Source organism: Fusarium falciforme, chromosome 2 (genome assembly GCF_026873545.1).
Source record: "Fusarium falciforme chromosome 2, complete sequence".
NCBI lineage: Eukaryota > Fungi > Ascomycota > Sordariomycetes > Hypocreales > Nectriaceae > Fusarium > Fusarium falciforme.
In genome coordinates, this window is record NC_070545.1 from 3,329,303 (window position 1) to 3,353,742 (window position 24,440).

The 24,440-nt window shown below is 53.3% G+C and overlaps 8 protein-coding genes across 8 annotated transcripts; 3 read left to right on the plus strand and 5 right to left on the minus strand.

Annotated features, from left to right (window-relative positions):
• Positions 1-815: 815 nt before the first annotated feature.
• On the minus strand, positions 816-2,315 carry NCS54_00296200 (Hypothetical protein; the record flags this gene model as incomplete). Its single annotated transcript, XM_053148549.1, has 2 exons — positions 816-2,032; positions 2,078-2,315. 2 exons carry the CDS (start codon positions 2,313-2,315, stop codon positions 816-818), a joined length of 1,455 nt encoding a protein of 484 aa, XP_053004524.1.
• Positions 2,316-3,066: 751 nt separating this feature from the next.
• Positions 3,067-7,113, minus strand: NCS54_00296300 (Calcium-transporting ATPase; the record flags this gene model as incomplete). The annotated part of the gene is made up of 3 exons (XM_053148550.1): positions 3,067-3,751; positions 3,800-7,030; positions 7,076-7,113. The coding sequence occupies 3 exons, from the start codon at positions 7,111-7,113 to the stop codon at positions 3,067-3,069; spliced, it is 3,954 nt and encodes a 1,317-aa protein (XP_053004525.1).
• A 2,655-nt stretch (positions 7,114-9,768) lies between these two features.
• Positions 9,769-12,076, minus strand: NCS54_00296400 (SurE domain-containing protein; the record flags this gene model as incomplete). The annotated part of the gene is made up of 3 exons (XM_053148551.1): positions 11,175-12,076; positions 11,066-11,131; positions 9,769-11,017 (listed from the first exon to the last, which is right to left on the minus strand). Exons 1-3 carry the CDS (start codon positions 12,065-12,067, stop codon positions 9,769-9,771), a joined length of 2,208 nt encoding a protein of 735 aa, XP_053004526.1. The 5' UTR covers positions 12,068-12,076.
• Positions 12,077-12,458: 382 nt separating this feature from the next.
• NCS54_00296500 (Hypothetical protein) lies at positions 12,459-13,711 on the minus strand (the record flags this gene model as incomplete). The annotated part of the gene is made up of 2 exons (XM_053148552.1): positions 12,459-12,948; positions 12,996-13,711. The coding sequence occupies 2 exons, from the start codon at positions 13,709-13,711 to the stop codon at positions 12,459-12,461; spliced, it is 1,206 nt and encodes a 401-aa protein (XP_053004527.1).
• Positions 13,712-14,328: 617 nt separating this feature from the next.
• On the plus strand, positions 14,329-15,024 carry NCS54_00296600 (Hypothetical protein; the record flags this gene model as incomplete). Its single annotated transcript, XM_053148553.1, has 2 exons — positions 14,329-14,550; positions 14,599-15,024. 2 exons carry the CDS (start codon positions 14,329-14,331, stop codon positions 15,022-15,024), a joined length of 648 nt encoding a protein of 215 aa, XP_053004528.1.
• Positions 15,025-15,043: 19 nt separating this feature from the next.
• Positions 15,044-16,225, minus strand: NCS54_00296700 (Ribonuclease H2 subunit B; the record flags this gene model as incomplete). Its single annotated transcript, XM_053148554.1, has 1 exon — positions 15,044-16,225. One exon carries the CDS (start codon positions 16,223-16,225, stop codon positions 15,044-15,046), a length of 1,182 nt encoding a protein of 393 aa, XP_053004529.1.
• Positions 16,226-16,602: 377 nt separating this feature from the next.
• NCS54_00296800 (Zf-primase domain-containing protein) lies at positions 16,603-18,841 on the plus strand (the record flags this gene model as incomplete). Its single annotated transcript, XM_053148555.1, has 2 exons — positions 16,603-16,618; positions 16,668-18,841. Exons 1-2 carry the CDS (start codon positions 16,609-16,611, stop codon positions 18,839-18,841), a joined length of 2,184 nt encoding a protein of 727 aa, XP_053004530.1. The 5' UTR covers positions 16,603-16,608.
• A 1,647-nt stretch (positions 18,842-20,488) lies between these two features.
• Positions 20,489-21,586, plus strand: NCS54_00296900 (Hypothetical protein; the record flags this gene model as incomplete). Its single annotated transcript, XM_053148556.1, has 1 exon — positions 20,489-21,586. One exon carries the CDS (start codon positions 20,489-20,491, stop codon positions 21,584-21,586), a length of 1,098 nt encoding a protein of 365 aa, XP_053004531.1.
• Between the last annotated feature and the right edge of the window lie 2,854 nt (positions 21,587-24,440).

Below are 24,440 nucleotides of genomic sequence, written 5' to 3' on the forward strand. Positions count from 1 at the left end.
TGTGCTTATGAATTCAGCGAGTCTAGGTAGATAACAAGGCTGGCGAGAAGAAGATTGCCCTTCCTGAGTACCGCCGTGACCCCGAGGAAGACCCCGCTGCTCAGAATCATTGCTTGCGTTGAGAATGAGTTAGATTGATTCATGTAGACTAAGCTCGTCTGTATCTATATACCCAAGCCCATCCAGTTCCCCGTCCTGGTCCTAGTTATCTTTTTACCTCCTGTCATATTAGCACATCACCAGAACAGCTTCGAGCCAAGCCCGAGGTTGTCGGCTTCCATGTCTCTACTAGTAGTGTACAAGTTCTGGAAAGGCTTGACCGATCCCTTAGGCTGTACAGTCTGGCTGAATGAATAGTAGAGGTAGACGTGGTCATATTAGTGAGCGCCACGGCATCGGACTACGACCATCAAGACGTAGTCGTGGTTGGCGTGATTGAGACATGACCAATGTTTGCATCAACAAGCCAAGGTCAAAACACGTTTATCTCTGTTGGGTATTGCCTTTGATAACGTGGCGGGGTTTGAACAAATGGCATGATCACACTATGTGACACATGGCGCGGGCAAGCGGATTGTTATCGCCACCGGACGGAGAAGGCTTCAGATGGGCCAAAGAAAGCCGAAAGAGAATTGAGATTAAGGACGCAATTTTTTTTTTTTTTTAAAAAAAAAAAAAATAAACAACCTATACAGCAATGTGGACGATGCCGACATTATTAGCAGCCTCTACATGTATCCATTCCATGCCATACCATTCCATACCCGTTTCCATTAAGCAGTAAATCACAACGCCTCCCACGCCTTCATGCATCATTACTTTCGCTCTTCAAAGAAGTGGCGGCTCTTGAAGCCCGGCTCGGTGCGCACGTCAACCTTTTGCCCCTTGGGGATCATCTCGTGCTCGATGGGCCAGTCGAGGCGGCGGCACAGCTCGGCGACGACGACGTCGCAGTCACCAAGAAGGTCAATGTCAAAGTTGATGTGCGAGACGGCCTGGCGGGACACGTAGATCTGGGGAATGTGGGCGGGGAGCCAGCTCACAATCTCAGACACGGGCGTCACCTTGAGAGAGGTGCCAATGACGATGACGAGGTCGACCTTGTCGCGGTCGTTTTCGGTGAGCCGTCGGGAAAACTCGTCAGGGAGGGCTTCACCGAAAAAGGTAATGTCTGGCTTCATGACGCCGGCTGAGGGTATGTCGTACTCGGACTCGTCTGAGCTCTCGTCGGCGCTCCATCTGCGACGCTTCTTGTCGGCGCCAGCAGAACGCTTGCGCTTCGGAGCGCCGCCAGTAGCGCGCAGGGTCTGAATGCAGCGTGGGCACCGGGGGATCTTGTCAGCCTTGATGTCGGGGAAGATGGTCTCGCCCTGGCACTGGTAGCCGCACTGGACGCAGCTGGCGGTTCCGAAGGAGCCGTGGCACTGGATGAGCTTGTCCTTGGGGACGCCGGCCTTGACCTCGAGGTTGTCAATGTTTTGAGAGTAGTTTGTCAGGAGCTTGCCGCGCTCGTTGAGCATGGCGATGAACTTGTGAGTCGGGGTGTATCGGTCAGTGCTGGGGAGGATGTCCTTGGCGACCGAGTAGAAGATGGTGGGGTCTTGGCGAAAGACGGAAATGTCAAAGACCTCTTGGGGATCGTTGAGGCCGAGATGCTCCAGCTTGGAGTAGAGACCGGTTCCCTTGGAACGAAAGTCGGGGATGCCCAGCGAGGTGGAGATGCCGGCGCCGGTGATGAGGACAATGTTGGAGCTCTTGTTGATGAGCTCGACGGCGTCCTCGACCGTGTTGTAGCGGGTGAGCTTGGCGCGCTTGGACAGCTCGCGTGTGATGGCGAGCGACAGCAGGCTAAAGTAGGCATCGTCAGGCTCGCCTTCGAGGAAAGCAGGAGCGCGGATGCCAAAGGCGCTGAGGAGCTTCCTGGCCGTGTAGCGACCAGCGTCGACGGTGCGCTGGCAGAAGACGGCGGGGCCATACTCTCGGAGCTCCCGACGAAGTCTGCTAGCCTCCTCGGGTGTGCACACTTGAGGGTCTGATGGTCAGTGAGGGAGGTTGTTGAGAGGACGAGTAGCCTTACCGTCAGTTAAAGGGGAATCGGTAGTCAACTCTTCAAAGACATCCTCGAATAGAGAATCAGTCTCCCAAGAGTCTCGCACGTCAGCGACACGTTCCTCCAGCTCAGCGAGGGCGACGTTGGCGGCGGCGTTCTTGATCTCATCCTCGGTCGGGTTGTCGCCAAGCTTGTCAAAAGCGTTGGGTTGAGCCTTTCGCTTTGAGAGCGAGACGCCTTTAGCAGCACCTCGTTTGGTGTTCATGGTGAGAAGAGCGATGTGAGAAGTGAATGTGTTGAAGCGAAACTGCAGTGTCCGTGCAAGAAGAAACAGAACAGAACAGAAACAGGGTTCAGCGAGAGTTATCTGCCGATGCTTGTGCGAGTGTTATGTAAGGTTGAGAGGATACAGGTAAAATGCGGACCGGAAGTCGGAAATACCGTCAGGTCACGCAGCGATTCTATCAGTCGCTGGGAAACGAATCTCGTGACGGCGTGGACGGGATGGTAGAAGAAAAGAGAGGGAGAGAGAAGTAGAGATGAGGCAAGGGGAGAAGAAAACGAAAACCAAGGGGCCTAGCCAAGGGCAAAGTAAGCCTCTGCCTAGCACTGGCAAGCACTGGAACTCAACCCAAATTCATTTCATATACCCGGCCACCTACTGTGCTCATCTGGCTGTCACTGGTCGCAATTGCGTCAGGCCTGACAGAGTCACCCATTGTTTGCCTCTGTTTGCATTGTTACTCAACTTGATCTTCTCTTCTCATCCATCACAGTCACAGTACATTGATTGATTGATTGATTCATCACCTCTGTCAACATGGCTGTCATCAGTTGGCTGATTGGCTGGCTACACTGCCCCACGCCAAAAACACCAGATGCACACATTCGCTCAACGCGGTCTAGTAGCAACCTAGTCAACTCACACCACATCGCATCATGAGGATACCGTCCTGTCCGATTGCTCACATTATTATCTATCCTAAACAATACTATAACCATGCCCGTCTATTACACTACTTTTGCTCGCTTTCCTCATCTGATCGAGCCATTGGCTGCCAGCCCGCTGCTACTCCCGCTGCAACAATGCCTGCCATCACTGTAGGTGCTCCAAGCGCACTGTTGGATCGTGATCGTGTAGATCGTGGCCTCTTGCCAGAGCTGGGCGTCGCGATCGGCGATCCCTCGAATGGGTTGTCTTGAGTTGGTGTCTGCGGTGCGTTGAGAGAGTTGGATCGCGAATGAGATGGGCTTCTAGACCGAACCATCTCGACCGCCTCCTTGGGGTGTGCGATAGCAAACTTGAGGTTGTTGAGGCGTCCTCCCTTCATCCTTCGGAGGAAGTTGAGCTCATCTCGAACATCCGCCAGCGGCTCGGGATACATGTTCATCTCCTCGTCCGAGATGGTGAGCCCAGGCACATTGTTGGCCCGCTTCTTAAGAAACTCGGGAATCAGAGCAAGCAGGAAGCTGTCGGGAACCAGGCGGATCACGATACCGAAAGGAATCGAGATGAAGCCAAGGACAATAGCGATGCCCCAAAGGGTGCTGGACTGTCCCTCCTCTGCAATCTGGAATGCGTGGCCGCCGACAAAGATGATGAGAACTTGACCACCACACATAATGGCACTGATGCCGATAAAGAACCAATTCTTGGTGAGTCCTTCAAAGATGTTGAACTTGTTATCCAGGCGACGGTTGCTACAGACGTTAGATGGTCACTGTGTAAAGAGGAGAGAGAATACTTACTTCCACTGGTTAAAGATTTGCATCCACACAAACGTGTTGAACACAAGCGTCGCGATTTCATCTTTGCTGGGAATGTTCTTTGTTGGCAAGACACCCTTGGGGCCTCCATAGTAGAGAAGGAACGTGATGGCAAGCTGGTAGATGGATTGTCCGAGAATCATCTTCCACATAGTGACCGAGATGATGCCCGATCCCTTTGGCTCTGGCTTTCGGTCCAGGACGCTTTCGTGAGGAGGATCAGTGGCAAGGGCGAGGGCGGCAAGAGTATCCATGATCAGGTTAACCCAGAGCAGCTGCACAGCAGTCAGGACAGAAGACTCTTCCTCGCTAGAGACGGCAGTGACAAATGTCAGGATGACGGCCGTCACGTTGACAGTCAGCTGGAACTGGAGGAATCTCTTGACGGCGTCGTTGACTGCACGACCCCACTTCAAGGCCTTGACGATACTGTTGAAGTTGTCATCCATCAGAATAATGGAAGACGCCTCCTTGGCAACCTCGGTACCGGCGATACCCATGGAGAAACCGATATCGGCCATCTTGAGAGCGGGAGCGTCGTTGGTGCCGTCACCGGTCACAGCAACAGTTTCATTCTTGTCCTTGAGTCTCTTGACCAAGATTCGCTTGTCCTCAGGGGAAGATCGAGCCAGCACGTGAAGTCGGGGAATGATTTGCTCCTGCTCAAACTTGGACAGGTTTCGGAACTCAGGACCTTCCATGACGAGACTGTTGGGCTGGAGGATACCACACTCACGAGCAATCGACTCGGCAGTGATCTTGTTGTCTCCGGTAACCATGCGGACGACGACACCAGCCTTCTGGCAAAGCTTGACAGCTTCGGGAACGCCTTCACGGAGAGGATCCTGGATACCGACGACACTGATAAAGGCCATGTTGTAAAAGAGATTATCGAAAGGAACCTCAGTGCTACCTTCAACCTGACCAGCATTCTTAGGGGGCCATGCAGGGAAGTCCTTGTAGCAGATTCCAATGGTTCGGAGTGACCTCTTGGCGTAGCTCTCGATGAGGTGGTTGATGGTGTCGATGTTATCTTGAGACATGGGGGCGAGCGAGTCATCAGCGGCAGGGTCGCGGAGGATCTGGCTACACTTGGCCAGGATGATTTCGGAGGCACCCTTGATGTAGAGACGGGCGCTGCCATTGGGCAGCTGAACGACAATACCCATACACTTGCGACCAGAGTCGAAAGGAATCAGCTGAAGGACCTTGGCATTCTCTCGCTCTTCGCTGACAGGGCCCATGCCGAGGTGAGCCCTGGCAAAGATGAGCATGGCAGTCTCAGTCTTGGAACCGATAAAGGTTTGTTCGCCATCAACGTCGCCCTCAAAGGCAGTCGAGTTGAGAGAGATCGACTTGAGGAGAAGTTCCCGGACAGGAGCGCTGAGCATAGAGGCAAACTCGGAGGCGGAAATATCGCCACTGAGGTCGACCGGAGTAGAGGTACCGCTTGAATCTCCTTGGCGAGATCCTCCAAACCGATGGCTAGTTCCGATAGTTCCAGAAACAACCTGCATCTTATTCTGCGTGAGAGTTCCCGTCTTGTCGGAGCAGATGGTCGTGGCATTGCCCATGACTTCGCAAGCCTTCAAGTGTCGTACCAGGTTGGCATCTCGCAGCATTCGAGTTGTCGCAAAAGCCAGAGCCAGAGTGACAGCCAGAGGCAGACCTTCGGGAACAGCGACCACAATAATGGTTACGACAACAATAAAAATGTTAAGAAATTGTTGTCCCTTTTCAGCTGGGGTGACCGAAGGAGGCTGCTTAGGCAGGCGGACCAGGAATTGGATGAACAAGACGATGAACAGAAGCAGACCGGCAGCACCACCAAGCTTGGCGATGTAGGTGGCGATAACATTTAGCTTCGCCTGAAGAGGGGTCATCTCAGGATCCTCGTTAAGAGCCATGAGCGTCTTGCCGTAGGATGAGTAGACACCAACAGAGGTGGTCATAAAGGTACCGACACCCTCCATGATGCGAGCTCCAGACTGGATAAAAGGGTCCATCTTCTTGAGGTCTTCGTGGTTCTCGATGGCGGCAAACACTTCGTCGGCGCTTCGCTTTCGGATAACGTCAGACTCGCCGGTGGTCTGAGACTCGTCGCACTTGACATTGAAACCTTCAATGAGAATTCCGTCAACCGGTACCAGGTCACCGGGTTCAAGGTGAACAACGTCGCCGACCAACAAATCAAAAACCGATAGCTCAATCGTCTTTCCTGAGCGAACCACCTTGACGACGCGGTCCTGCTTCTTCTTGTTCAACTTTGTAAACTGTCGCTCCTTTTGGTAGTCGTTGAGTGATCCAACGATAACAACGATGGCGATGGCGACAATAATCGCAACACCTTCGATCCATTCGACCTTGGGCTCACCCGGCTTATGAGCACCACCAAAAGTCTGATACAGGCCAACTGCCAGACTGATAACCGCGGCGATGGAAAGCAGGATCAGGACCTTGTCGTTATAGGTGATCCACATGAGCTCTAGCAAACTCTTTCCCTTCTTCTCAGGAAGTCGGTTATCCTTGAAGACGCGTAACCGATCTGAAAAGCCTTCTCCTGATGAAGAGGCGTGGTGTGTAATGTGCTTTTTTGATGTCGCGTCCTCGAACGATACTTGGCCATCGAGGCCCTTTTCGTCCACGCTCAATCCAGCCTTGCGGTCAGTCCGTAAACCCTTCTCCAGGCCATCCATGCCACCCAACTTATAAAAGGCCGATAGACTTTTGGGGTTAAACATTTTGTTAAGCTGGCCAGGTGTAAAGGCAAATGGGTTGTTTTCCACCTCGAAATCGGCCTCCGTTCCGACGTCAGGCTTCAAGGCCGTCTCATCGTTGATAATCTTCTTATGATCATATTCGGATCCCTTAAGCGTATCCACCTGTGTCGAGTTGGACGCCACAACGGTGGTGTCTCCTTGCGACGAGACAGATCTGGACATGTCCTCTGAGTCGACTGAATTCTGTCGCGATCGATGATTCAGCGGCACAGCCAAGAAGCCGGCGCCGTCGCCAGATTTTGATGTGACGGGACTCGAGACATTGTGAGGGCTTGTTGGTCGGCTATCCTTGTCGAAAGACATTGAAGTATTCAATTCGAGTGGTCGAGTATCAGTCGTCGTGGGACTAACAGCGTCGTCTGGAGAGATGGGAGAGTTGGGGCGCTCCTGGTTATTAGGGTTGACAGCTGTAGTGTCGATGGTGATTGTAGGGCTATTAAAGGTCAGTCAAGTCTCAACGGGAGGCCTGTTGACGTACGCGCGACGCCTCATGGGCGGATTCGACTCATCTGCCATGGCGACGGGGCTATGCAGATTCCGTATAGATGAAGGAAAGGCGTAGAGCCAAAGCGATGTAAGCCAAGGAAAGAATTCGCCTGGAGCGGCTCAAGTTGATTGATGATCAAGGCCTCGAGTGCATGGCCGATGAAGGAGAGACGAGACGAGAAGGAGATGTGCGAAGTTGTTTTGGTTGAGTGAGTGAGGCAGTGCAAATGGTTCCGCCACTGATTGGCTGGTGGAGACGGGAGCACGGGCAAGTGTTACTCTAGCAGGGAACAGGCGCTACCAAAGTCCTTGCCGGGGATGATTGGTGATGCAGTAAGTTCCTCCGGACCATAAGCGCTGGATGCTCAAGTTGTGCATAAACTCTGGAGGAGAAGCACCGGTGCGTCCGTCCGATGCGGCCTCTTGATGTTGAGTACAGTCTAGAGCAGAGGCTGAGTACATTCAGGTGAGCACAAGCTCTGTGTCAATTCAGGAGATCTGGATGCAAAGCCAAGGCACTAAGCGCGGCCCCTTGCTGGTCGTTAGTGGCATGACTTGGCGCCGAGGCCGTCAACGTCGTGCAACATTGAATCGGTGATGGCGTCAATGGATTATTCGCACGTATTCTTTCTGCGAACACGCACCGAATCTACAAGCTGGACGTCTGGCAGGCGCTCGCCCCTATTGACAACGGAGAGCGGAGAACGGAGAACGGAGAACGAGTATTCCATAGCTAATCTCAACCCCGGCTTCTATACCAGGGAATTCGACAAACTCATCAAACTAGCCCTCACCCCGGTCTAGCCGCGGCTTGCGTACTCGCCGGCTGATGAGCTTATTTGTCACTGTGTCCGGGGACGCGTTTACTCGCAATGGCATCTCTGCACATATTATCTGGGATGCCATGCTTTGACGATATGAGGATACTGGTTATGCGAGCTCCGTCAGGAGTTGAAGCAAGGATTCATCCTTGACGATCCATTCAAAATCCACCGCGCTATCCTATTACGATATTGGTACCCCACTGACCGGGGCCAAGGCCAAGCTTTCACGGGATGCACACTCTATCTTGTCTGCCCCTGTTGCAGCCGACTCGGTCGACCGACACAAAGTCAGTTTCACCAGAGCCAACCTGGTGCGAGGGGTGACAAATGTCCTCGAGACTGAGTCGCGCAGACTTGCCACAGCAGGACCTCCCGTGGCTGGCATTGAACCAAATTGCCGGAGATGCCCAGCGTCGATCATGGACAAACTGAGACATTGCCCCTTGGACGTGACTTGGCAGGCCGAGACCGATCCACCGCGGCAGCGGCTCAACTGTTTTCCGCGACCAGCGAGCTGAGGCTGGAGGCCTGGATCTCAACAGAATCTGTGGCGGTGCACAGCCTCATGGAACGTATTAAGAGGCAGCCAGATGTTGTCCACGTTGCTTTGAAGTTCGGGGCATTTACTCAAACAGAGACAAAGCATCGTCATGATTCTTCACGTGTCGTCGAAAAAGAGTTGTCCAATTTCTGGGCAACGCGACCACTCAGTCAACCAACCAATCAACGTCGGCCCTTTCTTACCAGGCATCTTTCTGCAGCAAGGGTCATTAGCGGTATCATGGTCAACATTCAAGTTATTCACCGCTAGCCCGAACAGTGTGCCAGATGGAGCAACTAAGTGGTGGCTCAGCTGTAAAGGTTTTCGATATGACGAGTTGACTATGGAGCGCGTCGAGGCCTCGATGGAGTCTCGGCTACATCCCGTGAGGTTGCCTCATCCCCGCGTGACGACTACCTGTCAAGTCGAGCTGAGTTGTCACCGCTCCTAGTTAGCATGTGGCCAACAAGTGAGGAGCCGAGGTGAAGCTACGTCTAAGCCACCTCCAACGTCGAGCTCATCACGATGGGAGCTCAGCTTGACAGGTAGAACTCTAAGCCACAAACGTACACCAACTCAGTGGCGATCTCTGATATTGAATATTGAAGCCAGATGATCAAGACTTGTACTACTGGCCATCTAAGCCTCGACACCGAGGTTACCTCTTCCGGTCTCGCGATGTTCAAGTTGTGTTGAGTCAGGTAATACGTGGACGAGTCAGTCTGAGGCATTGTCAGACTAGCCGGATAATATACTAGTTCTCAGGATACGCATACGCGATGCTGTTGACCTACGGCACAGCTAGAGCCCAACACCAATAATCTTACGTGTGTGAGCATCACGATTCCAAATAACACAACGTCAAACCAACGCATCGCCCTCCACGCGACAAAGGGTCATGGCATCCCAGCCTTCACCGTCAAATACGTCCAACCGATTCTGTCGACCCCCAACTCCACCACCGTGGCTGTGTTATCATCCATCCAATCGGCATCAATCCTGATTATGATATTGCGACTGTGAAATATTTAAATTTGCGCCCGACCTAGTCCGACGGTTGTGACAGATGCAGTACCCTGCTTCGGGAAGTTGGGCAAGACCCGGTAAAGTTGAGGCTATGCTCGTGGGGTTGGCATGCCGTGATCGTCCACATTCCGAATCATACGACGGGAACCGGGATACCAGATAGGCACAGAGAGAGCGCGGAGGCACAGACAAGGCAAACTCAGAAAACACTTAGACAGGACCGATAAGTGCCAGGCAACATGAAGCATCAGACCGAGACACGCCGAGACAAAACAATAACTTTTAGACTCCTACTCATCCTCTACCAAGATCAAGCTTTCTTACGGGAACCATGTCCTCGGCACCCTCCTGATCCTTTGGCGAGATGTTAAAGAATGGTGCAACCCCATGTCTCAATACCCCCTTCCAGAACCCAGAGACGATATCCTTGAGGTCACCCCCAGTCTGCTTAAAGTCAGGGAACGCATTCACCTCGAGCAACCAAGCAGTTCCCTTGGCATCCACGAGAAAGTCGAGACCAAACACTTCAAAAGCGTTTGGCAGTGTCTGAAAGTGGATGGGCATGGCCTTGGCTGCTGCCTCAAAGACCTCGCCAGTCACATCGCAGATCTGAGTAAAGATGTCATCCCGTGTCTCCTTTGACAGGGGCAGATCCCAGAAACGACGGACGGTGTTTTCGTTGGGCGAGTCCTGGAGGCATGTGTTTGTGAGGAACGACTCAATATCTTCTGGAGCATCTGCCGGCGCAGTGTACGGCTTGCCAGCAAAGAGGGCCAGCATGTGCTTGTACACCCAGACGTTGAGGCTTCCAGTGCACATGACATAAGTTCGAATGTGAAACTTGCGGCTCTCGCCTTCGACCAAAAGGGGCGGGTGAATGTAGGGCTGTGCAACAAAATGGCGTAGATGAGAGGTCATGATACCGTCGCCGTCGTCGTCATCATCTGCCTCGGGCTCATCGTCAGTGTCAGGCTGATCCTCTTCCCAGGCATCAAAGATGGCTTGGAGCTCATCCATAGAGCTAAAGAGTCGAATGCCCTGGCCTCGGTCACTCATTCCTGGCTTTAAGATCCACCATTCCTTGTCGTCAGGCTTCTCCTCGTTTCGTTCCATGCTCTCTCGGAGGTCAAACGCCTCCACTAGAGCATCATCTAGAAACTCGGCAAAGTCAACCTCAAAGGCCTCACTTCGCTTGACGTGCTGCTTGAGGATAGATGATGGGTTCTTGGCAATCCAGTGATCCACGGTTGTCGACAAATAGTGTTTCCGGATAAGAGCCTTTCGAATCATGTAGCTGTTGATGAGAGATGTCTTTTCGTGGCTGGCAGCGTACTCAAAGTCAATAGACTCATAGGCAGTGATCTGGAGCACCTTTTTATCGCCAAACTCTGCGAGGGACGACTGTTCTTTAGTGGTCACGTCCAAGATGCCAGGGAACAGAGATTCGATGGCGGACAGAATGAGAGGCTGCACATAAGAATCCTCGTAAGAAACGATGGCTTGAACCGCACTCTTTGGCCGAATGGCCACCTCTGAACCTGAACTGCCCACGGTAAGGACTATTGTCTAGATACATTTCCTTCCAACTTACAGTTCTAGCTCCTTCTGGTTGGACTCTTCAGAATCATGCATAAAGTTGGCCTTGAGGGCAGTGACACTGACATTGTTAGCTTGTGATGGGCTCGGGGTTAGCAACATACCTTGTCAGTCCCTCTTTGACAGCCCATCCGTCGTTGCCTGGCTTGGACTCTTCCACACTCTTGTAGACATCTGTAAACCTAGGTGCCCATTTAAAGTGCTTGTGGACATGTCCTTTGCGTGTAGACGACCCAGCATCGTCCACTTCTCCTTCAATACCCTCTCGTATTCTCTCCTCCTCCTCATTTTCGTCCCCAGCTTCGCCCTCAATCTCTTGGAAGCAGCCACCTTCTCTCCAGTAGTTCTGCAGCATATTTGTCCAGATGGCCTTTTTGTTTTCGAGACCTTCCACGAGAGGCACGTTGACGCTGTAGAGGTCCGCACTGCCGTCCGTAGGCCACTGCTTGTACAGGGCCTCGATAACCTTGACACTACGTCGGCAAGCTGCCTCAATGATGACGGGGTCGTGGTTTCGGGAGAAAAAGGCAAAACTCAGTGCAATGGCCTTTTTCTGGCAAACAGCAGCCTCGAGTGCAGCTCCAAGAGTTCCCGAGCTCAAGGCAAAGACGGCCGTGGTGTTTCTGCCATAGTTGGGTCCGCTGACAACAAGGTCGATCGGTCCTCGGTCCTGGAAGAAGTGGTGAAGGCCAATCTGGACGCACGAAGCAGGCGTTCCGTCAACCAGAATCCACTCTTCAACATCTCCCGAAGGTGAAGGACGATGATGAGTAGTGCCCTCAGAATCTTCACCGTGGATGACGGACGAAGGACGGTAGTACAGAGGCTTGAGGGTCTGGCCGATCATGTGGGCCTTGCCAATCCATGACCGTTGAGTATGAGGCAGACAGACCGAGACGGTGTGACCGGCTCCCTTGAGCTGCTGGATGAGGCAACTCACGTAGGGAGAGGCGTGAGACGAGGGGGGACCATCGTCGTTGGTGACTAGAATGTGCATCTTGGCTGTGGGATGGTGTGTAGAAGTGCAATTACGATGGAAAGTACGGATACAAAGTCGAGAGAAGTGGTGAGGGGCACGAGTGTGGTAGTGGGGCTCCAGTAAACAGCTAGCACGTCAGCGCCTCATGTAATTATCATGAACTTGTCTGTTTGTTTATTCGAATAGACTAATTCACGAGTTCTACCTAAATGTGATGAGTGAATTGAATACGTTCCAAGGAGACCTAACATTTTACCTCCCAGAGGTTCAGGTATCGCCTATCCTCAACGTCCTTTCCTTTCCTTGTCCTTATTCCTGTGCGCGTGCATACATGAGTCCATTGTCCATCCAACGCCAAACCATCCATTAAGCAAGTAAGTAAGCGATATCAATAGTAAACAATGCGTCATTAAACTCGGGTGCGTTTGGCTTCCGTTGGGCTGAGCGATTCGCCCGCTCGCTTGCGTGACTCTTTGTTGGGCTCCTTGGTTCGTCGCCAGGAGTCGAATGGGCTTCGTTGCCCGGGGGCCTTGATGGGCGTCCCCTCGTCCAAAAGCTTGTTGATGGATCGCGTAATTCGACGAGTGTCTGGTGGTGACACGGGAAGCTTGGGTGCTTCGGGAGTGCTGGCACGCTCCTTGGATCGGGACTTTTGTGGTGTCTGGGGAACAATCTCTGGTGCTTGCTCTTGTTCCAACTCATCCTCGACGTCAGTCACAGCCTCTTCCTCCTCAATCTCCTCCATTGTCTTTGTTTTTTGGAAAAGAAGGCGAGGCTTGATGGAAGCACGAGTAAGAGGTCGGTTGAGGTAAGCCTCGACATCTTCCTCATCGGCTTGGAGTTCATCCAAATCCTCTGCCTCATATTCGGAAAACTTGCGAAAGAACTTCTTTCCACGGCTATGATAGTTAGTATTGAGTGAGTCATTGTGGGTGGTGAAACTTACAATACGTAAACCATTCCGTCTTCGCGGCGAGATGCCTCATCAATGGTCTTGATACCCTCTCCGGGAACCTTGACCTTGCGCTTGCCTCGCTTGCTGGGCTCGGGCTCTGGGGCGTCACCGAAGAAAGGGTTGCTACTCTCATCTCGGGTAGGGATGCGATCCCGAGTGTCGGTGAAAATTTCGATAGGGTCTTCAATCTCCTCCGCAGTGAAGCTCTCCATGGAAATGCCGGTGTACTTCTTGGTGCGTCGCTTCTTAGGGCTGGCAATCACTTCAGACTCGGCAAAGAGATTGCGGGCGACGGACTTGATGTTGGCGGCGGTTTTCTCATTAGGGGGCTTCTGGGGAGTCTTAGAAGGCGTGGGAAGCATGCCAGCTGATCGGATGGCCGAAGAGGCAGGTCTGCCGAGAGCAGCTTGAGAGCTTTCGCCCATGTTGATAGGAGCACGACGCACAGCGTCAAGGGCAGGCTGGCGCTTCTTTTGCGGCGAAGGCATCGGGGTAGCGACGGACTTGGTCTTCTTGACTGTGCGTGGTGATCGTGGTTGGCGAGATGCGCCGGGTGAAGGAGTTCGGTTTGCGCGCTGTTCAGAAATTCGGGCGGATTTGCGAGGAGTGAATGGCTCCCAGTTGTCTTGGTATCCGAGGCGTGGAGTTGGAGGGCTGTGGATGCGGGAGGGCGGAGGGGGAGTCGTTGACCCGTGTGCGGCAGCCATTTTGGTAACGACCGATGATCAACTGTTTGTGTGTGCCTCGTCCCTATCAGGTAATTATGTCGTCGTGATGCTCGTCGAAAATGGGTGCTCCTTTGTTGCCAGGTCTACCCGGGAGCGGTGCGTCGAATTGGCTTTGTTTATTGAGGGAATATCCCACGCAGCGAACACAGCAATCGTGGCGGCAGACGGAACGAGCGGGTAAGATACGGTGGATGATGATAGGGTAGGGCGATGATGGATTCGGCTTTGATATATTTGATGATGGGAGAGTCGGTGATGGTAGTTTGGTTGTAGGCTCAGATGACAGCACTCGATGAAGGAGGAGAAAAGTGGCTGGGTGATTACCCTGGAGTGTGGCCCAGCCTCCCCGTTTCTGTTGTTGGGGCTGAAATTGGGCCGTGCCCCTACGAGCCGCACGCGTCCATGGGCTATGGGCGCGTCGTTACGCGACATGGATGCCCAATCACGGTGCAGGTTTCAGGCAGGCGTCAAACAAAGGGTGGGACAATGCCCCTCATCAATTAAGTTCCGTGTGCAAGTCAACAAGCGCCGACACGTGCATGACAACCAATTTGACGGCCCAACGACCAGACTCTAACCGCCTGTCAACCGACATCATGTCCGACGATTACACACAGGAAGAGATTTGGTCCTCGCCGGTCCAAGCCGACCGTCCGAGGACCCCCAGGACTCCCAAGACGCCCAAGACTCCAACCCAGGAACGTGAGCCTATAGACCATGAAGCTGCGCTGCGCAAGGAGCTCGAAGGTGTACGAAACATCAACGAATCCATCGAGGGCGTTATTGCGACCCTAGAGCGTGCCGGGGGCAACATGGATGTACGTGCCGTGCTCCGTGCCTGCTGCCACGTCTACTGACCTCTATAGACCGTATCCAAAACAGTAAACAATGCATCTGTCCTCCTCAACACCTGGACTCGGATATTATCACAGACAGAGCATAATCAGCGTCTGATCCTGGACCCTAGCTGGAAGGGTGCAACTGAAGACCTTGCCGAACAAGAGGCAGAGGCCATCCAAAGGCAGCTGGCTGCCGAGAGAAGAGCTGCTGAAGAAGAGCAGAGACGTGAAGAGTTGCGTAGACGACGCGAGGAAGAAGAGAGGCAAAGGCTGGCCTCGGCCGCACCCGCACGCGGAACCAGGGGGGCCAGGGGTGGCCGAGGACGAGGCGGGCCAGCCACAAGGGGCTCAAGCTATTCAAGCTCGAGCTATTCCGGGAGTTCTATCCCAGGTCGTGGGACATCCAATATCGGCAGAGGATTTGGCGCACGTCGGGCTCGAGGGACTAAATGATTACTTCATGATACCCAACCTATTTCTTCTTGAAAAAGTCGCTCATCTTCTTCATGCCCTTGGTGTTGACCTTTTTGAGCTCCCGGACGCCTCTGCTTTCCATGGACTTTTTCTTCTTTTCCTCCTCCGCCTTTCTCTTCTTAACCCTGGCCTCATCCTCTTCCTCGTCTCGGTCTCGTTTTCGGGAGTAGTCCATGGAGTGTGATGCCAAGGCTTCTGCGCGGAACTTGGCGAGTTTGGAGAGATAGTCGTCGAGAGAGGAAAAGTCGACAGCTTTTTCAACTGCTGTCTGCAATTCGGTAGCAAGGGATGGGGCGATGTAGCTCGAGCAGATGAAGCTAAATGCGACCCGTAACCTTTGCAGGTCTATGACTTCGGGAGATGCCTGAATAGCAGTGACGACATCGTCGGTGATGGTTGTAATGGATGTAGCTGTCGAAGGCTGGGTATCGGTCGTCGTGGACTGAGAATCGGTTGAATCGGCTGGTGTCTCGACTGTTTCGGTGGTTGGCTGGGAGGTTTCTGTCTTCAACTCTCGCTTCTGGGCGAGGACAGGGGCTTCAAGGGCCTTCTTGACAAACTTCTCCTCCATGCTAGCCGGCAATTGACCCATTCTCCTCGCCTTTTCCAGTACGACATTGACAAGCTTCTCGTTGTTTATGCGAAACATGGTTTCGTCGCCTGCCTCGACCGTGTCGCAAACCGCCCCCATCCTGCTCTCAATGAGTTTTCGGGTCTTTTCGCAACGTAGAATCTCGGATAGATGAGAGGACTCCTCGGGGAGGTGGTCAAAGTGGTCATCACTTGACAAAAATAACCGCTTCTCTGATCCCTTTGCCTGCTCAGTCAGAGCTGGGAGAACCAGAAACACGGGATCGATCAAGGTGGCCAAGTACAGCTCCTGGCCCATTGAGATGTCTGCATTCTTGCCATTTTCAATCAGCCAGCTCCGAGGAGTCGCCTTTGGCGTCGCGATCTTTGTAAACTCGTAGATGCCAGTCTCGGGACAAACTAGATATCTCGCAGGGCGCGCATGTCTGGGATTGGGTAGAGTGACGATTCGCGCATCGGGAGTGGCTTTCGAGGGCAGGATAAAGATCTTGGAGGGATTCTCTGAGCGGGTGAGACTAATCTTGGAAGTCGTTGTTGCTGTTGGCTCTGCAGGCGCGTCCGCCGTCTTTGTTGATCTTGTCCTTGCCATTTCGCGTCGATTGAGATGTAGCAACAATTGAAATTACCACTGAGGCTGATAGTCAGCCTGAGAGACGTTAAAGTGATTTGAACGCGCTGTGCTTTACGCGTCTCAGCGCGTGACAGGGATCCCGAAACGGCAGTTGGGCCCCGCTCAGTGCAGGAACATGCAGCCCCATCACAGCAACCAGTTCCCTGCATCAACATTCTCCTTTCATCTTCCCGACACAAAGTAAACACTGCCTGACTCAGCGTATGGCTGGAGTTTGATGCCTGGTCTATACGTACCTGACATACCCCGACGAACATGCGCCGGATTACGGATAGGCCCTAAGCGACTGCATACCATCGGGCCGTTACTGGGCCACCCACCGCCTCAAGGCTTGTTTCGTCATGGCTCCAGGTGAGACTGTCTATTGCTGGCCATGTGATGAGAAATACTGACTTGATAGATTCCCCGGCAAAAAAAGAAGCTCAATGGCCTCCGAGGTCTCCTCATGAAGCTTTGTTGAGCACTCCCCGCGGACGAGAGCGATACCGACGTATGATGGAGACATCGCCTTCACCTTCACCGTCAAAGAGAGGTCGCAATCTACCTTCGATGAATCTTTTGGCCGAGATCGAAAATGATGAAGAAGAGGATGAAGAGACATTGGAGTTGAAGCTCCAGGAGATTCAGGCTCGGCTGAAGTTGAAGAAGCTACAGAGTGCCAAATCGAAAAAAGCCGAAGTCGAACTCCACACCACCACGTCAGAGTTGGCGATATCGCAAGTACGCCCAAGGCGCGCCGCAACTCCAGAGGCGAATCCTATCCAAGTTCCTGCATCTCCCGTCAGACGATTCCAGCCACCACAGACTTCTCCCAGCAGGGTGCTTTTGGGGATCGACAAGGGTCTCAAGGCTAAAGACATTTCCTTGAAGCGTGCGTCCAGCTACAGAGACTCTCAAACATCGATAGACATTGGCCACACGGGGGGGTATTTGCGAAGATCAAGAACCACGACCAATGTGACAAATGCGACGGAATCGCGCCCTCTGAGCTTCAACGAGCGACTCGCCTCAGTGAGGACAGAAGAGGCCGCACGAACCCAACGGCAGGAAAAGATTCAAAAGTTGAGATCGAATGCCTTTGGGATTGGTCAGGATGAGATGGAAAGATACAAGAAGAATGCTGTCGACATCCCGGATGAACCACTTCAAGCACCAGCCTTCTCGAGAGAAGAGATCATGTCCACCAAGCCACAAACAAGACCGACCCAGGAGAGCAAAACTCGAAAGAAGAAAACACCGCCCGGTGAGGTCCCCGAAGATCAAGCCGCCGGATTCGAACCATATTCAAGTTTTCATTTGTCAAAGCGGATTCTCCCTCATGGTATCCTCGCCCGCCATGTGTCAGGCAAAAAGGTCTATACACTCAAGGATCTCCTCAGGGTTGTCAAAGCACCCGACTTTGCTTTACCGGACGTCGAACAGGACATTGTCGTGTTTGGAATCCTGGCCAAAAAGTCGGAACCTCGCGCACACAAGCCGACTCAAGGAAGAAATGGCAAGACAGAGGACCGAGGAAAGTACATGGTCATGACACTGGTGGATCTGGAATGGGAGCTGGACCTTTTTCTCTTCAACTCGGGCTTTACACGGTATTGGAAGCTCACTGAAGGGACCGTTATTGCGATTCTCAACCCCAATCTAATGCCACCGCCACCAGGGAGACAAGACACTGGACGGTTCAGTCTTGTCATCAATTCGGATGACGATTCCATCATTGAGATTGGCACATCCCGTGATCTAGGGGGGTGCCAATCCGTCAAGAAGGACGGCGAGTTGTGTGGCGCATGGATCAACAAAAAGCGAACTCACCACTGTGAATTCCACTCAAACGAGGCTATCCGCAAGCAGCGAGGATCCAGGTTGGAGGTGAACGGCAGCAGCTTTGGGGCAAGAAAGAACAACTCTAGAGAGACATTCAACTGGGGCCAGGAAAAGAAGCAAGAGTCGTCCAAGAAGTACGACTGGGAAACCAAGACACACTGGTTTGCGTCACGGACTATGAGTGCTTCCGACTTGATTGATGGAAAGGACAGAACCCCCAACGACCGCAAGGAAAGGGCCGAGTTTCTCAAGAGAGACCTAGAGGCCAAGGAGAGAGAGCGAGACATGATGAAGAAGCTCGGACAGATTGGAAACGCAGCGGGAAGGGAATACATGCGGCTAGGATCACGAGCAGCGCCAGGCACATCACAGTCGAGTCAGGCATCGAGCCAGGTATCGGACTCCGAAATCTACAGACCCGACGCCAAGTCTCTGGGGCTCTTGGGTAGAGATTCCGCCATCCATCTCAGCCCTGTCAAGCGGAAACGGCCTGACAGCTCACAGGCAGGTTCCCAAGCCGGTTCACTCGCCAGCAGCAGACAATCAGCACTCGGCTGGGGAGGCAACCTCAAGGACAAACTCTCCAAGATGAAAGAGGGAGAGAAACTACGCAACGATCAACCAGTACGGAAAAAGACTAGATTCGTGACGGACAAGGGAATTCGCGAAGCCGGCAGAGAGAGCCTCGGCAATGAACTCGTCGAGCGGCAGGTCAGGCTCGAAGACGATGATGACGAACTTGTTATTGTATAAATCTAAGATAAATAGGCGCTACAGGCATGGTTGGATTGGAGTTGGGCCTACGGGTTACGTTACGAGTGAACGATTTGATCAGATTATTCGATATTGCTTGAATCAAGATATCCGTCAACCGAGACCGACAAGTACCGATATCTCATCTCGGATCAAAGGCTGCCCCCAAAGCGCACAGCCACCCCCGCCAGTGATTGTGAGGAGACTCGGAAGAGACTTGAGGAGGAGTTGACGATGCGAGGCTGCGGCGCGGGCACAGTGCATTCCTTTGAACGCACAAAGATGGAGTTGTTGGACTATCGAGTGCACTACCTGACCGGTTCAGCTGTCCGGGATGCATCCGGTCCCCGCACTGGAGAGTCGGGGAATGGTGTTGTGCAGACCCCGCGGGGAAGAGTGCAGGATGTAAGTGATCAGAAGACGTTCGGGGATGGCCGGGTCAGACTGAGGTTTTAACCGTGTTGGAGTTGAGCTGTACTTGACCGTATGCGGTGAAGGGAGAGCTAACCAGGTTGTCAGTCCTTGAACCCCACTAGTTAACATGGCAAACATGGTCTCATTCACGAGGTGGAAGCTCGGATCGTGTATCTTCATGTCTTGGATGTCCTGATAAGAGTTGAGACTTGGCGGTTTGACTCAGGCTCGTATATCGACGCAATAGGGTCAGGATCAACCATAACCTCCGCTCAAAGACACCAGCTTCAAGACATCAGCACCTTGGTCCTAATCCAGTCGTTGCGGGGTAACTGAGGTCTGCATGATGACGAGAGGTGCTGACAGTCTAATGTCATGCATATCGACCTTGTCTGGGATATGAGAGCAGCTTGAACCGAACGTGATTGAGGTGCGTCATTCACGTGCCATAATTGTCCGCTTGAGACTCTGCCACGCAGATTGTTACACAGAGGTCCATGACATCTCGTGATGCATCCTTCCTTTTTTTGCGGTATGCAGTTACTGGACTCTTCGGAAATGTCATCGACTTACAATGCAGCTCCATGCAAAGACATCCAAGATGAGGGTTCTACCAAGGTCACCTGTTGATGCAGAGCAGCTTATTTCCTCTTGAGCTTCAACATTATCAACCACGGAAATCACCCGGCGACGCTAACCCCCACGGAGAGTTGCAGAGCCTCGGTCTTGAGGCCCCGTCAACCCCAGATTCGACAACCCCAATACTCCGCACTGTGTCGAGGCCCCCTCACTATCAGATGCACGCCAGCGGAGCGGTTTCCTGTCTACCAATGTCGAGGCTGTGAATGACTGACCGGTTGATTTTTCCACCTTGTGATTGCATCAGTTAGTCGGCTTGCGAGTCTGGTCCCCGCAAGTTGGGCACGAGATCAGGAATCCGGAGTTGATGGTGACGAAGACGAGATGATGTGGAGATATCGATATCTTGTGATATAAAAGACGTTGCGTCCATCGCTGTCCATATCATTCATCAGCAATTATTCAGTGTAAAGCATTGTGTATATATTCCTGACTGTTCTGTTGTCTCCCATCTTATCTCAATACTTTTCTCGACTGCATCAACTCTCGAATCTGCCTTGGCTGCTATATCCTGGCTTGCATCTACCTTGCCTGCCTACCTACGGCCTGCCTACCTACTGCCTGCCTACAGCCTACCTGCCTTGACTGATCGACATGTCCCCTCACAGCGATGCACCCTCACCTGTTGGGTCCTTTGGGGTCCAGCCTTACAACCAATGGCACTCAAGCTCAAGAGTCAACAACTTCTCAGACACCTCATCCGGCAGCTCCGTCGACTCGATAGATGTGCGGCACTCTACTCGCCCTCTGGTCCCAGGGGTCTATGTCCCAACCATGTGCTTCTTTGACGACTCAGAAGACATTGACACGGCTGCCATTGCCGATCACGCTGTGCGACTCGCCAGGGCTGGAGTCACCGGCCTCGCTACCCAGGGGTCCAACGGTGAGGCCGTCCATCTCACTCACTCGGAGCGACAGCTCGTCACCGCTACCACAAGAGCCGCCTTGAATGACGGCGGCTTCTCACATATGCCCCTGATCGTGGGCTGCGGGAGCCAGAGCACGCGGGAGACGATCCAGTATTGCCGGGAGGCTTGGGAGGCTGGTGGTGACTATGCGCTGGTGCTACCGCCGTCATACTATGCCACGTTATTTGCTCCGGCCTCGGAAACCATCCTGGAGTATTTCACAACAGTTGCGGACAAGTCCCCCATCCCAATCATCATCTACAACTTTCCCGGTGCCGTGGGAGGCATGGATCTCTCGTCGGACATCATCGTGACTCTTGCGGCGCACCCAAATATTGTGGGCGTCAAGCTTACGTGCGGAAACACTGGCAAGCTGAACCGTGTAGCCGCGGCAACCCGCAAGCTCTCTACTACATACAACCCAGTACGGCCAGAGTTCCTTGTCCTTGCAGGATCGGCTGACTTTCTGATCCCATCTCTATCCGGAGGCGGACACGGGATCCTGGCTGGGCTGGCCAACATCGCCCCGAGGGCGTGCACTCGAACGATGGAACTGTACCGGGAAGGCAAGGTTTCCGATGCACAGAGGCTGCAGGAGGTTGTCTCACAGGGCGACTGGACGGCCATCCAAGGCGGTGTGGTTGGTGTAAAGGCTGGGCTGCAGGCCTGGAGGGGATACGGAGGATTTGCCCGGAGCCCTCTACCGAAACCTACGGCAGAGCAGACGAAACGGTGGAAGGAAGGCTTCCGGGACCTGATGATGCTGGAACAAACACTATCATGATGGACACATGACGAGCGAGACATGATGAGATGAGAGTCATGAGAAAAGAAAAGAAGAGAATGGTGGATGAGACCTACCCGGGACCTGCATGGGTAGAGGAGGGTGTTTCACAAAGCAGGCCTGGTATGACAGCACAGCGTGATTTTTTGCAAACCATTGTACTTACTCCCTTGTTCCCCATTCGATCCCTGAAATCAATTGTCTGATAAACCGACCTGCCATATGGGCTATGCTGTTTCTCGTTGAGTAAGACGTGGATCTCGTTGGGCCGGCCACGCTGGTTGATGCTCCGCAAAGATGATCTGCAGGAACCGCTGGCAAAAGGGGAAACCGGGATGTCGATCAGCAGATGATCCCTCTGCCGTGTTTCAGCTGACCGGGGATAATTTTTTGGGAATTGAATGCCGCTGGGACGTCAGTCAGGTCAGCGCGGAGGAGCCAAGAGGCTGGGGATCGGCGGAGAGGGAACAAATCAAGAGGCGAGGGGCGGTAAGCGAGTTGCTGCATGGCTCTTTTTTACAACTTGTTTGTTGTAAATATTGGATTGCGAGATGCGGAGTACATGGACAAACAAGCCAGTCAGACTTGGCACGATCGGGATCTGGCCACTAAGATCATGGAGTGGCAGTCTTAGATCTGCTACGTGGTAGGCTCTCGCATTAGGTATTGCATATTGGCGTTGAGGCCCTGCGGTAGAGATCCAAATATGGCATCCGTCAGCGCTGTAAACGGTGTGCCTGCTTTCTTAGAAGCGGGATTTGACTCGGTAGGGATCCGATTTTGAACGGAACAGAGCGGATTCTGCATACAGATGCCCGAATATGGACGACTCGTGGATGTTGGTGATGTTGCACTCTATCGCCATGGCGTTGAACCAAGTTGCCAAAGTAGGTTGCCAAGATCATCAACTGATCTTGGATCCAAATGATCGTCAATTCCGTCGGTTGGCGGAAACGTCGAGCTAAAAGAAGACGTCACAACTCAATGATGGTAGGGCTCGTATCGGCATCCTATGCTTAGATGCTTTATGCTTTATGCTTGATCGGGACAAGGGCGGTGTGGTTGGGCCAACACGAGGTTGCCAGCTGGAAATGGATGCGTTACATGGGGACGCCCACAGATGGATGTGCACAGAGATTCACGACCTGCGTCTGCGTGTGTCGAGCCTGTAAGTGGTTGGCCGAGATATGTATGGCTTACCGCAGGACACCCTTTTGACAGGAAGGCATCGTATGAGAATAGCCAAGCGAGGAGCCCGTAGTTAAATGCAATCTCAGGGGATTCGTCAGGTAATTTCAGCAGGTACCAAAAGGGCAAATCAATAGTTCCAATAGAGTGGCATCACGCGCCAGGAGTGGCGGGCTAGAATCGAGACGAGGCTTTTCGCCCCTGGCGCCGTCCCCTTGAGTTCTGTAGTCAGCCCTTGCAATCAATACTCCGTCCCTTTACCAAGGAGAGCTAGTCCCAAGCTAGCAGCCACGAGAGGCGTGAGCGGGTGGCTGTTTCATGGGACTCAATGGGTCAACTCGGGTAGACGGTCACGAGCTAGCTTAACGGTGAGCACAACCAGAAGTGGCCGAGACCGTAATTAATCCGTCATGATCTAAAAAAAAAACCACCTGAGAGCACACAAAAGGACTGAGCAGGACCTCACTTTCAGGTGGCTCCGTTGAACCTGAGGGGAGGGCTGCCAATTGACCAAGCAGAGGTGCAGCCGCCCAGCCCTTTTGCGACCTGCATAGGGATTCACAAGACGGCAGAGAGCCTCGTATTTGGGCGTCTGCCGAGTGGTCATCCTGGGCAGCAGGTGAACGTGCCGTCGGTCGTGGCTTTTGGCGGATTTACCTTGCCTTGCCTTGCCAGCAACAACAACAACACCACCAGGCCTTCCTAGACGCCTGACGTAGGATTGACGCACCGAGACTTGTTTCTGGAAACCGGCTGACCCGTGGCTGCCAATCATTGAGCCGACCCGCCCGGTCTATTCGCGTCTGGGTGCATCTTGGGATCATCTTTTTTTGGGGCTCGAATGGTTGGTGCATGGCGCATTGCATTGTCAGCTTGTGCGACCAGACGGCGCGTCGAGATGACCTCGGCCAGCCTGTTTCTCTGTTAGACGGCCTTGTTTTCTGGCCTTTGTCCTCAGCTCAGCTCAGCTGCGCATACACACAGTCCCGTCGGCAACTCTGCGCCGAGGCCTGTCGCATTGGAGCCTGCATGGAAGCATCAGTGAAATTACACAAGCGCCAAAAAAGACTGTTCCATGAATTTTAATCGAGCGCCAAAAATACGACGAGAGAGAAAAATCTCCACTGCATGCTGCCAGGACCAGTGGGCGCTACGCCATAGGCTGTGCTTCTCCTGAGAGGTGCTCCAGCTCCTTCGGCTGGCGGCGTTCGGCACCTCCAGCCCCAGCTTCTGCCCGTGCTTACACGAGAGAGGCCTGCCATTTTACTGGTCCAAGCCCTGGAGCTTACAGGCCTCGCTCAGGCACCGCTGACGCTACCGCCGGGCTGGATTTGCGGCCTCCCTATGATTTCTGGGCTGAGAGGCTGTGAGGCAACGGAAGCCAAGGCAGGTGGACCTGGTCCGCTCCCCTCCTCCAAGGGGCACAGACCTCGTGGCGTTACGAGCTTGCTAAAAAGTAACGTGCATGGGTGATATTCGCCCGTGGACCTCTACCCTTTTGCCCTTCACACCCTCCCCCTTGTCACCCAGGGAGTCTAGTCGCGAACCCCTTTGCCCATGACAGAAGACGGGAGTTGCGGAAGCAGATGCGGAGAAGCCATGGATCCCCGTGTTGCGGTCGTGGTGATGGACCAGCCTAGTCTTGGCCCAGCTGGCTAGTCTGGGC